General features: G+C 35.8%; 1 protein-coding gene across 3 annotated transcripts in view; it reads left to right on the plus strand.

Moving 5' to 3' along the window:
• Positions 1-1158: 1158 nt before the first annotated feature.
• PDE1A (phosphodiesterase 1A) overlaps positions 1159-13908 on the plus strand; it is a 371161-nt gene continuing 358411 nt past the window's right edge. Inside the window, exons 1-2 of one of the 3 annotated variants that reach the window (XM_004375447.2) lie at positions 1159-1639; positions 1887-1997. In XM_004375447.2, the coding sequence (XP_004375504.1) occupies positions 1638-1639; positions 1887-1997 (113 nt within the window). In that variant the 5' untranslated portion in view covers positions 1159-1637. Of the gene's footprint in view, positions 1998-13908 lie in introns of all 3 variants that reach the window. The other 2 variants (XM_012555302.2, XM_012555301.1) reach the window with 2 other exon arrangements.

Below are 13908 nucleotides of genomic sequence, written 5' to 3' on the forward strand. Positions count from 1 at the left end.
TAACCGCTACGCCACCAGGGTTTCCCTTTAAGGATTATGTACATTTTATCTAAGCTATCAAACTTAATTTTATCTTAGTTGTCAAATATAGACATAAAGTTCATAATATTCCCTTATTATTCTTTTAGTATTTGTAGAGTGCGTAGTGATGTCACTTCTCTCCATTCTTAATCTTGATAATTTATATCCACTGCCTTGTTTTCCTGATTAGAAGTATATCAATTTTATTGACCTTCTCAAACAACCATCTTTTGATTTCATTTATCATTATTGGTTTTTGGAAGGAGCCCTGGTGGTGCAGCCATCAAGTGCTTGGCTGCTAATCGAAAGGCTGGTCGTTTGAACCCACCAGCAGCTCTGCGGAAGGAAAGACCTGGCGATCTGCTCCCACAGAGATTACAGCCTAGAAAACCCTATAGGGCAGTTCTCCTCTGTCCTGTAAGGTCGCTATGAGTTGGAATTGATTCAGTGGCACCTAACAACACCAACAACATTATTTTTTGGTTTTCTATTGCGTAGATTATGTTCTAATATTTATTTCCTTATTTCTACTTACTGTGTTTTTAATTTTCTCATCCTCTAATTACATATCCTAATATGTAATATCTTAATACATATTAGGTATTGAGAACAGTGTCTAGCACATACCAAGCTCTCAATAAATATTAGCTATTATTATCTATCTACTTACCTATGGATATCTCTCCCTTAAACCTCTGGTAACAGGCAAATTTTCTTGCAAGGAGGAATAAAACTACATCTGGGTTTCCAAACAAACAAGAAGAGATACTGCTTTTAAGTAGATTTTTCTTAGCAGCCTGCAGATAGCAATAGCTGTTACGGTGCTCATACTCAAATCCTTTGCTTGTTTCAAAGAAAGCTCGCCATGTGTTAGGAGGTTGGCAGATGACTCAGTTCTGATTCCTTTTATGTCCACTTTCTCTTGTTTTTCTTCTAAAATGCACAAGCAGCACAGCATAAATTTCTGTCTTATCTCTCTCTCTCTCACACACATACTCCCTTTCCTCTTACCTGCACACATGCATACACACTAGTTTCACTTTATTTATTTTTTAATCCTCAAAGGATTCACGAAGCAGGCTGTGTGCAGCTGCCGTGTTTTCACTGGTTAAATTGGCAGTTACCTACTGTGTGGAGTTGCTAGGAGAAGGTGAATAAGCCTGATTACAGCATCAGTTGATGTATTTATTCTTTCAGTAACAACCTGTGGAGCTCTGTGGTCTGTCTTCTGTATAGTTTTATATGTTATTTTCTCTATGTTGTCATTAATTTTGCTCGCATTTATTGTTAGAGCATGATATATTTCTAAGTGTTGATTCTGGATCAATTAGGAGACAAAAACATTGGCATTTAACAGGCACATTTTTCTCAGGGTAGTACTGCTGATACTGGTTCCTACCATCTGGTTTCTTATTACATCCTGCCCTCCTTCTGCTGGTTGAGAGGAATTCAGCTTCTTCTGGGGCGCTAAAATCATTCACGTTTCTCTTGTGCATAATATGTCTCGTAAACTGTAGGAATTCTGATGTGCTTCAGTGCACACAGCAGTAACAAATGAGCTGCTTTTGGGGAGAGCTTTAGTGCTCAGTCGGTCAGTAGTACAGTAGCAGGCAAACATGTGCGGATTGCTCCTGTGAGGTCAGAGGAACTGTTTATACTGCTGTATGCTTGAGGGGGGTGGTGTGGCAAGCAGTGGATATGTCTGTCAAAAAGCATAGCAATTCTGGCAGAGGCTTTCCGCAGCTTTGTAAATCTGCAATGTTTTGATAGATAAGTGATGCTCCCGTATACTTGTGTGAGATTTGTAGTGGACTGAGGAATGCTTGTTCTAGCTGCTGAAACTGACTGTAACTATATTGCCCTAGGAGCATCATCATGGGGTCTACTGCTACAGAAACTGAAGAATTGGAAAACACCACTTTTAAGTACCTTATAGGAGAACAGACTGAAAAAATGTGGCAACGGCTGAAAGGAATGTGAGTAAGCTCTTTGCTTGATTCTGTGTTTTTATTTCCCTCAAAAGATTTGACTGTTAACATGACTAATTGTTGATGTTACCTGCCTTTTTGGGCTACTGTTTCCTTTAGAAGGATTTTTTCTTAAAAAATAAAATGTGTCAGTCTCAGCTAAGAACTGGCTTGAGGGACGTATAGATTTTTTGCACCTGCATGTTTTATGTAAAGTAACTCTCTGGGAAGTCACTTCACTATTATACTATAAGACTTCTTTTATACATTCTCTGTATGTTATAGAGGTGTGTGGTTTAGATAGGCAGAAAAGTAACTAGGAAAGCTGCTTGCTAGGGTACTTGCAGAAAAAATTTCCTTCAGGTAAGTGGATTATTATTGGTATATATTTCTCTGTGATTAGATTTTGAAAAACAAGGAGAGGAGAAATATAATAATAAATAGTTATACTTCATCTTGCTTATTCTTTGTCTTAAATAATATTTATGAAAAAAAATTTAAGTGTTAAAAATATTAGCAGCATACCAAAGTTATTGGAGAGTTTCAGCTTTGTATTAACTAGTTGACTTCTTTCGAGAGAGCCTATGATATAAAATAGTCCTTAGTAAGATGGATCAAGAGCTGTGCTTCTGTCAAGCATGAAATTTAAATACCTGAGCCAAACTTTGATTGCAGTGCTATGCACCTTGCTATTTAAATGACGTTTAAGTTTTTGTTCCTGTGTATGCTACTAGTTTGTTTCGTGTTCTAGTACACTATGTTTACTTGCCTTATTTCAATTGTACCATAATGTAAAAATCAGACTTAACATTTGAATAGAAATATAAAATATGAATATTTAAAGGCCGTTGTAATCATTTGGCATATCTGCAGGCTTTCAAAGGAAAACATAATGACTTTTCTATAATAATGCCTGAAGGTATCTTATACTATGGAAAACAGAGATTTTCTTGAGTTCATGTCTCTAATGCTCTGTTTACATACTCTTTTAGAAAATGCAGCATCTGAGTAAATTTGATGTTGATGTTTTGATGTCTATATTTTAAAATGAAAAAATTATACCAAACTTTTTTAGATGTAGAAATCCCTTCTATTTTATGTATTTAGTGATGCTTATGTATTTAAACAGTGTTCTCTGTACATTTTTCTAGTACTTGAAGAATGACATGAGATTACAGTGTACTACTATAAGAGCACACTAATAATGCAGACAACATTTAACAGAGAATAACTTTTAAAAAGGAAGCCATCTTTAAAATTTTTGAATAAATCATAAAGAACAATCTGATTTCAAGATTGATTGAAGAGTTAGAAATTAAAGCTTTTGTGTGGTTCTCCAAAAAAAAAAAAAAAAGACATTATCTTTAAAAGCAAATAACAGCTCACGAAAATTATTAGCATAGATGCAAATTAAATATATCAGTCATCAGATGATTTGTGTACTAACCTAATGAGTAGATGAACATCTGTACCGGAAAAATCTCATAACCTATTTTTGATTTTCTTCCTTTTAGTAGGATAGGATGTTTTGTTTTGTTTGTATTTGTTCTATTTTTCTATAGTTGCTTGAAGGTATGTATATGTACAGTGGTATATTTATGCGTGTATTTTAAGAGATTTGGAAAGCAATTTTGTTTTTACCTAACATTTTAGGAAAAAGTTATCTGACTTTCATTTTATCAATTGATCTCAAAGGTCTACCTGTTATGTTATTTCAGGAGAGGGTGGTAGAGTCATTCAACAGTAGATCTTCATGACTTGATACTCAGCATGTATGTAGGGCATGCCTACTGCCGTGAATTCCAACTCATAGCGACTCTAGAAGACAGAGTAGAACTGCCCCATAGGGTTTCTAAAGCTGTGAATCTTTACAGAAGCAGACTGGGATGTAGGGGATAGGGTATATTAAATATAGGCACATCCTAAATAAATTTTAAGCTGTATTCACATAGAACCACTGAATGATCATTTAGAAAAAAAATACTGAATTAACCAGATTTATTTTGTTAAAGAAATCATTATTATTGAACTAATTGAACTGACTGCTTTTGCAGCAAAGAAAGAAGCAGTTTGCATTATGGTACTATCACTTTAACTTGTTCTTTGATTTAAGACATTTCCAGTATTCTAGGTTTAGAATTGTCAAAGTAAGAAACTCTAAATCTAAAATCTGCATGACTAATGACAACCAAATTGTTTAATTATGGTCTTTTGTGTAGTCTGCATTCAAAGCAGTGATATGAGGGACTCCCTATTTCATTGCTGAAATTGTCTTGCCTATTTAAAATGCAGTGTTGACTCAAACAGAATTTTAGCTTTTCAAAATTGCTAGTCCTGGAATTCTATTTTTAATGGTTGGCAATTAAAATCATGCTACTCACAAAAGCTATCAAACAATTTTGCAATAGTTTTCTTAAGTTTTGGTAAAAATGGACTCAATTAAGGCCTTTAGATAGTGGTTTGGAAAGTGATCTTCTAATATTTTGAGTTTTCAAATACATTTATTTCAACAGAATATTTTACTTTTTAGTGACCTTATCAATATGTAAAATTTTGAGGTTAGACAAAAACAGAGACAAAGGTGAAAGTAAAATAATATTTATTCAGTTGTACCTTATACATGGAAAACATGAACCACTATAGGAAAACAGGATTTAGAGACCACTGTTGATAAGCATTATTGTATAACATAACATTTTAGAACAATCCTTTGAGTCCATAGAAATAATTTCTTAATTTTGTAACATATATGAAAAACATTGATACATTAAATTGAAACATCAATTTTTATCTACCTTTTTTGGTGAAGTCTTTCATTGAACTCCTTTTAAATCTCCTGCATATAATATTTAATTGAGACATCATATAAAGTGATGTGCTAAGGAATCTCACAAAGGTGAAAGGTTTCTACTTCCATTCTGATGTAGACTTCTATGCTTTATTCTACTAATTTTCTTTTTATAGTTACAACTTTTTTCTTCGGCTTTCTTTAATCCATCTTCTACCACTAATTTGTCACTCAGTTTGACAATTTAGATTCTACACTGTGACTCAACATCTATAATGGTGGCAATATTAGCAAACGACTATGGCATCAAGTCCTTCATAAACTACACTTCAGAAGAACCTAGGTACTTGGCCATAAGTCATCAATTGTTTATGGTCTGGAAAATTCTTCCCATTCTTTCTGCCATCTCAATACCTGATTCAGAAGTTTTCTGCAGCTCTGGGTCCCACATACTAAGAAAACTTTTCTACACTAGTCTTTGCAAAAATTGTTAAGTTTATTGTTTCCTACGTGGAAAGTTAATTTGAAGTTTTTATATTATATCATTTCTGCATAGTGGTTGTTTTTTTTTTTTTTCAATTTTAGAAATAGCTTCTTTTTCTATCATGGTACTCTGCGTTTTTCCTCTTTAGTGTAGAAAGAGCTCCACAACTGTGGATTTAAAAAATAATCAAACATTTTAAGACATTAGTTCTGCTCTTTCTGGTCAGTGTCACTGTTTTAAGCATTTGAGCTAAGAGATGACAACATTTCCAGAAAAATGTAACGAAGTAAAAATTCCAATGAAAACCACATGAGGTTATAGGAAAAACTAAATCAAAGTAGTACTTTATTCAGTTGTTCAAAAGAGAAAGTTTGAATTGCTCAAAAACCATTCATGCTTAACAAAGTGTGTGGAAGTCTCACCATTGAATGCTTATTGCCAATTCCTTCAGTTCTTATAAATGTAGGCCTAGAAGCTATGAAAATTTCAGTTAAAAACTAATGCACATAATTAATTTTAAATGTACAGATACAGACTTCCTAGTCTCTTCCAGCCCAGACAAATGTCCAGATATTAAAGTCTGGAATTGTGAATGTGACAGTTAAAAGATATTAAGTTAAGCTCCTTTTTTTCTCCTTGATTGGTGGTAAACATGATCATCATCAATGGAAGGATAAAATGTAGAGAAGAGAAAGTGAGGGAGAAAGGAAGAACTGTATGATAATCCTTTAAATAATTTTAATTAGGCTGTATTGTTGAAAGCAGCAGCAATTGTTCTCAGATGAAGAAGACCAGACTCTCATTACCAAGAAGATGGAGGTCCATATTTAGAAAAAAAAAAAATTGTTAAAAAGTAAACAAATGGCAGGAGCTTTAGTATCATATTCCCAAATTGGAAACGTACTTTGGGATAAAGCAGCATTATGGATAAGAAACAAATTTGATCCTTTTACTCTCCTACTTAAAACCCTTTAAAGCCTTTTATTGCCCTCGTTTCGAAGTTTAGCATCCTTAACAGGGTTTCTGTGCACCTGCTGGATCTTTGCAACCTCCTCTCATGCTTCTTTCTCTGTGACCTCCTCCCAACCAGTCCTAGGGGCCTCTTTTCGTTGCCCAAAAGAAATGTGCTTCCCATCCATTTGCCTTTGCTTATTTTCTTCTCTCTTCACAAGGGAACCGCTTCTTTCTTTCTCCAGCCTCTGCTAGGAGTGGTCCTACTCCTCCTGAGGTTTTGGAGATGTGTGGGGGTATTTCTGGTTGTAACACTGACTGGGAGGTGTTTCTGCATTTTGTGGGCACCAGGATCCAGGCATGCTAAATGTCCTCAAGTGTTCATGACATTTCCTTATCAGGAAGAAGCTTATGACTCAAAATGCTGATCCTAAAGGTCTCTGCTTAAATTCTACTTGTAAACGAAATCCTCCTGACCATCCATACTAGGTTCGTTTCCTCTGATTTGGCTCGTAGAGTAACGTGGACTTCACTTTTCATAACAAAGTCTCCCTTTCCTACCAGACCACAAGCTAGTGAGCAGGAGACATGTTCATTTTGTTTGTTTTTGGATTCCCGTTACCTAGCACAGTATCTGGCACTTAGGAGATAATCTAATGCATACTTTTTAATCAATGAATGAGTAAAATTTGGGATCATATAGTGGATCTAACTGAAAATTAGAAGATTAGTAAAACTACTGAAGTAGGGAGTAAAGCCGGGCTGAAGGAGTGGAGAGCAATTCACAGCTGGAATAGAGATGGGAAGACAAGAGAATGTTTGCTTACCATCTACTGGTTGTTAGAACTATCTAGATATATTTGTATTCTTATTTAGTTCTACCAGTGATATCAAAAGGTAAATACCCCAAGATGGCTATTGTCTTAATTTCTTAGTGCTGCTATAACAGAAATAACACAAGTGGATGCTTTAACAAACAGAAATTTGTTTTTCCACTGTTTAAGAAGCCAGAAGTCTGAGTTCAGGCTGCGGCTCTAGGGGAAAGTTTTCTCTCTCTGTTGGCTCTGGGGGAAGATCCTTGTCTCTTTTCATCTTCTGTTCCTCGAGTCCTTGGCAATCTTCATGTGGCATCAGTCTTTCTTCATTTGTGCTTCCTTCTCTGTGCCTAATCTGCTCTTTTTACCTTTCATAGGTGATTCGCTTAAAACACACCTTACATTGTGTTTTAACAGTCTCATTAACATAACAAAGAAAGTCTTATTCCCAAACGGGATTACATCCACAGGTATAGGTGTTTAGGATATACAACACATATTTTTGGGGGACACAACTCAGTCCATAACAGCTACACAGCAAGTATCTGATGGAACTTGGATTTAAATACAGATCTGGCTTGTTGTAAAACTCTTACTCGTCTTACTTCCAAAACAAAAAAGAGATTCTCAGAATGGTTATCCAGAAAGATCAGCACGTGAGGACCTAGTGTGGTACTTTTAAAATTTAGGCCGTGGGCTTTTGGTAGATAGACTAATTCCCTCCAAAGAGAGCCATGTTTTAATCATTTGAACCTGTGAATATGTTACATTACCTGGCAAGGGGGGAATTAAAGTTGCAGATGGATTAAGATTGCTAATCAGCTAAAATAAGATTAGCCTGTACTACCCAGGTAGGCCCAATATAATCACAAGAGCTCTTAAAAGTGGAAGAGGGAAGCTGAAGAAGTTAGAATGATGCGGTGTGAGAAGGACTTGGCTAGCTGTTGTTAGCTTTGAGGATGGAGGAAGTGAGCTATGAGGCAAAGAATGTGGGTAGCCTCTAGAAGCTGAAAACCAAGAAAATAGACTCTTTTCTAGAGCCTTTAGAAGGAACGCAGACTGTTGTCACCTTATTGGCCCAGTGAAAGCCACATCAGACTTCTAATCTACAGAACTGTAAGATAATAACTTTGTGTTGTTTCAAACCATTAAGTTTGTGGTAATTTGCTATAGCAGCTATAGGAAACTAATACAGGCATCCTGTATTAGAATAGCCAAACCAATCAAACCTACTGCCATCCAGTTGATTCCAATTCATAGCAACCATGCAGGGCAGAGTAGAACTGCCCCATTGTGTTTCCAAGGCTGTAAATCTTTATGGAAGCAGACTTTCCTTATTTTACTACTGCAGAGTGACTGGTGGGTTCGAACCCTCGACCTTTTGGTTAGCAGCCAAGCAATTTAACAAGTGTACCACCAGGGCTCCTTTATTAGAATAACAGTACCACCACACGTGCGCCCTCATTAACCAGTAAGCAAGGTACCCATGGGCTTTATTTTAATTGTTTACTTACTAATCTGTAGTGCACAATTTCACATGGGTTTCACATCTTTGACGTGGTAAAAAACAGGTGAAATTGTGCACTACAGAGTGGTAAGTAAGCACAATTAAGCCTGTGCATACCTTGCTTATTTTGCTTATCAGGTAATCTGTCCCTATGTAGGGCCTAGCCTCTGTTACTCTGTGTCATATTGGAGTTTGATACGCTTTACCCTCAGCCATTAAATCTCTCATTGTCTTTAACCCTGGCTTACAGGCTCTGCATACATAGATCACCAGTTTCCCTACCATGCTCTGACAATAGGGATATATAGGCAGTCTCGGAGTTACAAACGACATCCATTCCTAACTGTATTTTTAAGTCTTTAAGTTGAATCTGTAGGTAAATCAGAATAGGTGTATAAGGTTCTTCTTTTTCTCTGAATTTTATTTATTTTGTTGTTGAGAATATACACAGCAAAACATGCACCAATTCAACAGTTTCTACATGTACAGTTTAGTGACATTGATTACATTTTTTCAGGTTGTACAACCATTCTCACCCTAGTTTTCTGAGTTGTTCCTCCCTGTTAACATAAACTCACTGCCCTCTAAGGTTCCTGTCTAAACTTTTGAGTTGTTATTGTCAATTTGATCCCATATAGATAGTTCTTAAAAGAGTGTAATGCTCAAGGCAGACCTATTTTATTAGTTAAGGTAAACTATTGTTAGGTTTTAAGATGACTTCAGGGAATATTTTTGGTTGAAGGTTTAAAGATTATCTCAGGGCAGTATATTTAGTTATTTAAGGTTTTAAGATGACTTCAGGGAATATTTTTGGTTGAAGGTTTAAAGATTATCTCAGGGCAGTATATTTAGTTATTTAGCCTTTCCTTTAATGCTAGAAAAGGCTTGAAGCTGTTTCAGTTATTTAAGAGCTGTGCATGCAGCAGGTGAAGGTGATCGTGATGAAGAATTTGTTGCAAGTAGGGATTGGTTCAATCGTTTCAAAGTGAGGGCAAATTTACATAACATTAAAGGGCAAATATGAGTTGTCTGTAAATTACATGTTTATAACCCGGGGACTGCCTGGATAGTGAATTCATTTTAAATGTCAAAGAAGAAAGTTCATCAGTCAGTAGGGTTGATGTCACCCAATGCAGTAACTGATGATGTCACCCCCCCACGCCCATGAACCTCCTCCCATACCAGACCTTATAGAATCCTTAGTAATGTTTTTTGTACTAATATTACTCGTAAATCATAATTTCCATATATCATTCCTTTTTCTTTATACTTCATTCTCAAAAAAGTTATTGATATAGGTTCACAAATACTAATTACCACTGTATTGTAGCTAAAATACCAGCAAATCTGACAAAATCAGTGACTATAGAAACACTGACAGCAATGAAAACAAAAGCATGTGCCTGGAGAGCATGCAGACAAAACCATGTGATTTGAAGCAGCGTTGTAATTGGGTAATAATGACAGCCGTGACTGGAGCACATTAGAAGGTTCAAAAAAGTAAACTAGCATAGAGTGTTAGCCTTGTAGGTATACTGATACATGTAAAATGGGCTTATGAAAAATGTTTTTGTTATTATAACTAACTACGAGGATATCTTTATAAAAAATAATACATTTCTTCTGAAACACACAAAAATTTCACAGACAGTCATTCTGGTGTTATCCTTTCTGACTGTCACCTGTGTGGTCTGCATCCCTCACACCCCACTAGTGATGCCAATGATGTTTATTCTCTCTTTCTTGGAAATTGTTAATAAATCTCAATCTCAATTTCACGTTGTTGAGTATGTGACTTTTGATGGGTTAATCAGGCAAATTGTTTTTAAAAAATCTGTCCTTTAATCATAAAGCTAATTTGGTTTGAAGAAAACCACTTCTTCAAAACAGTAATACCTATTTTGGTTTAGGTATTAAATCTCAATCCTTACCTAATATTATTTTATGGTTTATAGAGTAGATATTGTTGAGATAGAGTTTAATTTCTTAATCCCTATAATATTCTATCTCAGTGAGCTATTTTCTAATACCAGCTGGTTTTTAGCTAAGAGAGCATGGAAAATTACTTTTCTAAACTTCACTTTTATTATCAGTAAAATCCAATTATCCGTTAATTATTCACTCATTGACCAAACGCCCACTGATTGTGTGCTATGTCAGGTGTTTTAGGCACAGTCGCTTACATTCTAGTAGAGGAAAGAAACAATAAAAAAGTGAATTGTAAAATTCAATTTATGTGGAGTAAGAAGTGACCTGAGGAAAAGGCACCAGGTGATGTGGAGGAGAGTTACTCGGGAAAGGTATTTTGGATAGTCAGGGATGGATTTGCTCAGGAGATTACTTCCAGCTGAGACATAGACTATTGAGATAATACCTACCTCATAAGATGTTGGAGTGAGAATTAAGGCTAATGAATGACCCCTGTAATTTCTGCTCACGTTCAGAATTAAGTGAGGAATAGATTTGAGGAGTCCAGTAGATGGAAATGAAAACGTCAGCTTTACTGCAAATTAAACATCTGTTGGATTACATGGCTTTAGGGTGCAGCTAAATAAATCAGAGCTGCTCAGAATTCTATTTTCCCTGTCTTCCCACCAACCCCCCCCCGCCCCCAAAACTGCAGACATCCCCAGCAGGGAACAAAATCTCCCCTCCTAAACTTCTCATGGCTTCTGGGAGATGAGACTATGCTTTCTACAAACAGAATCTCCAACACCCCCCCACCCCAATAAAAAGAGTTTATGTCCCCAGGCCAATTCCTTGTCCACAATTACCAGTCAAGTGAGTTACTCTTCCTCATCCATGAAGTCAAAAAGTGGCAAAGAGAAGTTTAGAAAACTTGTCTAATGGGAGACCCTTTCACTTAGAGGGAAGCATTAGTATCTTAGAATCATATATGGCCCAGATCAAGGTAGTGAACATTAAAGAATGTATGTAAGACACATAGCATACTACCTGGCACATAGGCTGTCACAACATGTTAATTATTGTTATTAATATTTCCATAGTCTTATCCATTTTTGTAAGTATTCCAGCTCTACTATTTACCAGCTATATGATCTTCACTAATTTAATTTTTTGATGCCTCAGTTTTCTCATCTGTGAAATGGGAATAATATCAATACCTATCTCATTGAGTGTTGAAAAGAATTAATGTTTATGCTGCTTAGAACAGTGCCCAGAATTCAAGAAATCTTAGCTATTATTATTATTACTAATATTACAGTCAGATGCAGAGTTCTATTTTTGCCAGATACTTTTGTTATTAGAATCAGTGGCAGATTAGGATTGTCAAAATGAGGAAAGTAGGCTTTCCTTGGACTCAGTGGGAGTGACCTTACCAGAACTTATATTTCTCTGGGGCAGGAGTGAGGGTTATGAAGGAGGGAGAGTTGAGTAAGGGCTTTGGCCTTGAGAATTGTACTTATAGAAGAATTTCCTGTGGATTCAACACCTTTAGTTCAACATCTTCTGGTGGCCTTGGACTGGATTTTAGGTCTCTACACTCACGTATGACCCAGAACTAGATTGAATTCCTGAGTCACTGTCGCTTGAAAGCCATTCTTCAGACCCTTCCTCATCCCAATCTGGGCCTGGCTCACAGGGAGTTGACTTTTAAGTAATTGCTTTCATGTCCCACATCTGTCCCTTGCTGATTCCTTTTAGGAAATGTCATATTATCATTATGGTATTAGATTTTTGTCCTTTAGCACATTTCGATCAGCTAATCAAATGTAAGAATTTGAGCAAGACTGAGTCCCACCCAGTAAAGGACTGTGCGGTAGGCCTTTAGGCTGTGAAAGGAACTGTTACCATTAAACAGATGATAGTGTTACAGGCTCATGAAATCATGACATTGCACATATCTGGTCTGTGCAAGTGTTAGGTTTGGATAATCATTTAAAGGTAAAGAACTATATGAAAATCATGATAGATTATTAGAGGCATGTAAATGAAATATTACTATTTTGGTTTCTCCTTTAAACTATACTTTCTAGAAGCTTTTTAGGGAGATTTTGTTATCTATAAAATATCAGTTAATCAATCAGTCCATAATTGTTAGCTAAATAGGCCCAGAAGATGATCAAATATGCAGACAATTTTTGGTCAGCAAAATTTTGATACTTAAGCTATTCCAGTATGTTCATAATGAGTCATGAAAAAGTAATAAAATTTTTAAGCACAAGTGTCTATAAGACAAGAAAACAGAGGTCAACCTTAATTAAACTTTATACAGTATGTGTGTGGGGGGGTCAAGAGATTTTTGGGATTTTGTGCATGAATCAGGTCTTTGCTAATTTAGAAAAAATTCAAAATAAACTTCTTACTAGAAATGCAGCAGTGTTCGGACTCTGGCCCACTTGAAATTGGACTTTCTAAGAGTTGGTTGAAAATAAAGTGTATTTGGAGCAAGATAAGAAAAAACTGAACAATTTAGGTAGTAATCACATTTCTGATTAGCTTAACTATTTAGAATCACTTACAATAAAATCACTCACAATGAGTCATACTAATACTTTATAATTCTTTTGTGATTTATAATTTCTAGGTTTTGTTACAATTATCTGCAGTTTTTTTCTGATGAGAAAATCGGCCTCCAAGAAATTAAACGACTTGACCAATGTTTCACAATTAGTAAAGGGAGAGGCAGCGTCCTAGGCCCATACTTATTCCATTTAACATGAATTTACATAATTCCACTTAACACTCAGGACTCTCAGTAAAACCTTACATTTCAGGAGTTAAAAACTGTTCTCTTGTCTTGAGTTTTCTACAGTCCTGCCATCTGTTTGCCTAGTTCCACATACTGTAGGCTGCACACCAAAGGGAGCTGTCACTTGGCATTTGCTTTAGATGTCAGAAACTCCCCATTCTATTTCTTTCCTTTTCTAGGATGTATACAACCATTACCGCTTTAATTGATTTAAGCAATTATCCTAGCTAGTATCTGCCAGGGAGTCTGACTTTTCCTACCACTTTTTGTCCCTTCAGAGCTTGGACCTTTACAAAATCATTCTAGTTTATTTGGCCTTTGGTATCCCAAACAACAGAGAAAGAAAACCCTGCACAGTAGTAACTTCTGTCCCTGAAGATCTTTATTTACCAATCAGAATGACACTAGAAATTCTATCGATTAAAACTAGGTATTTTATTCTTGCTTTTGCTGCCTCTTTCCTTAATGTTATAAAAGATTTTACGCACACAATAAGATTCTTTCCTTAAGTAAAATGAATAAAGTCTTTTCCCTTTTGTTTATTTTAGGAAAATCATCTTAATGGAATTTGTTCTGCTTTACATCCCACAGAGAACATAAACCACTTTTCCTCATCCTTCCTTAGAGTCCATTGGGGGTGGTTAGTATATGTATTAGAGAG

Source organism: Trichechus manatus, unplaced genomic scaffold (assembly GCF_000243295.1).
Source record: "Trichechus manatus latirostris isolate Lorelei unplaced genomic scaffold, TriManLat1.0 scaffold00037, whole genome shotgun sequence".
NCBI lineage: Eukaryota > Metazoa > Chordata > Mammalia > Sirenia > Trichechidae > Trichechus > Trichechus manatus.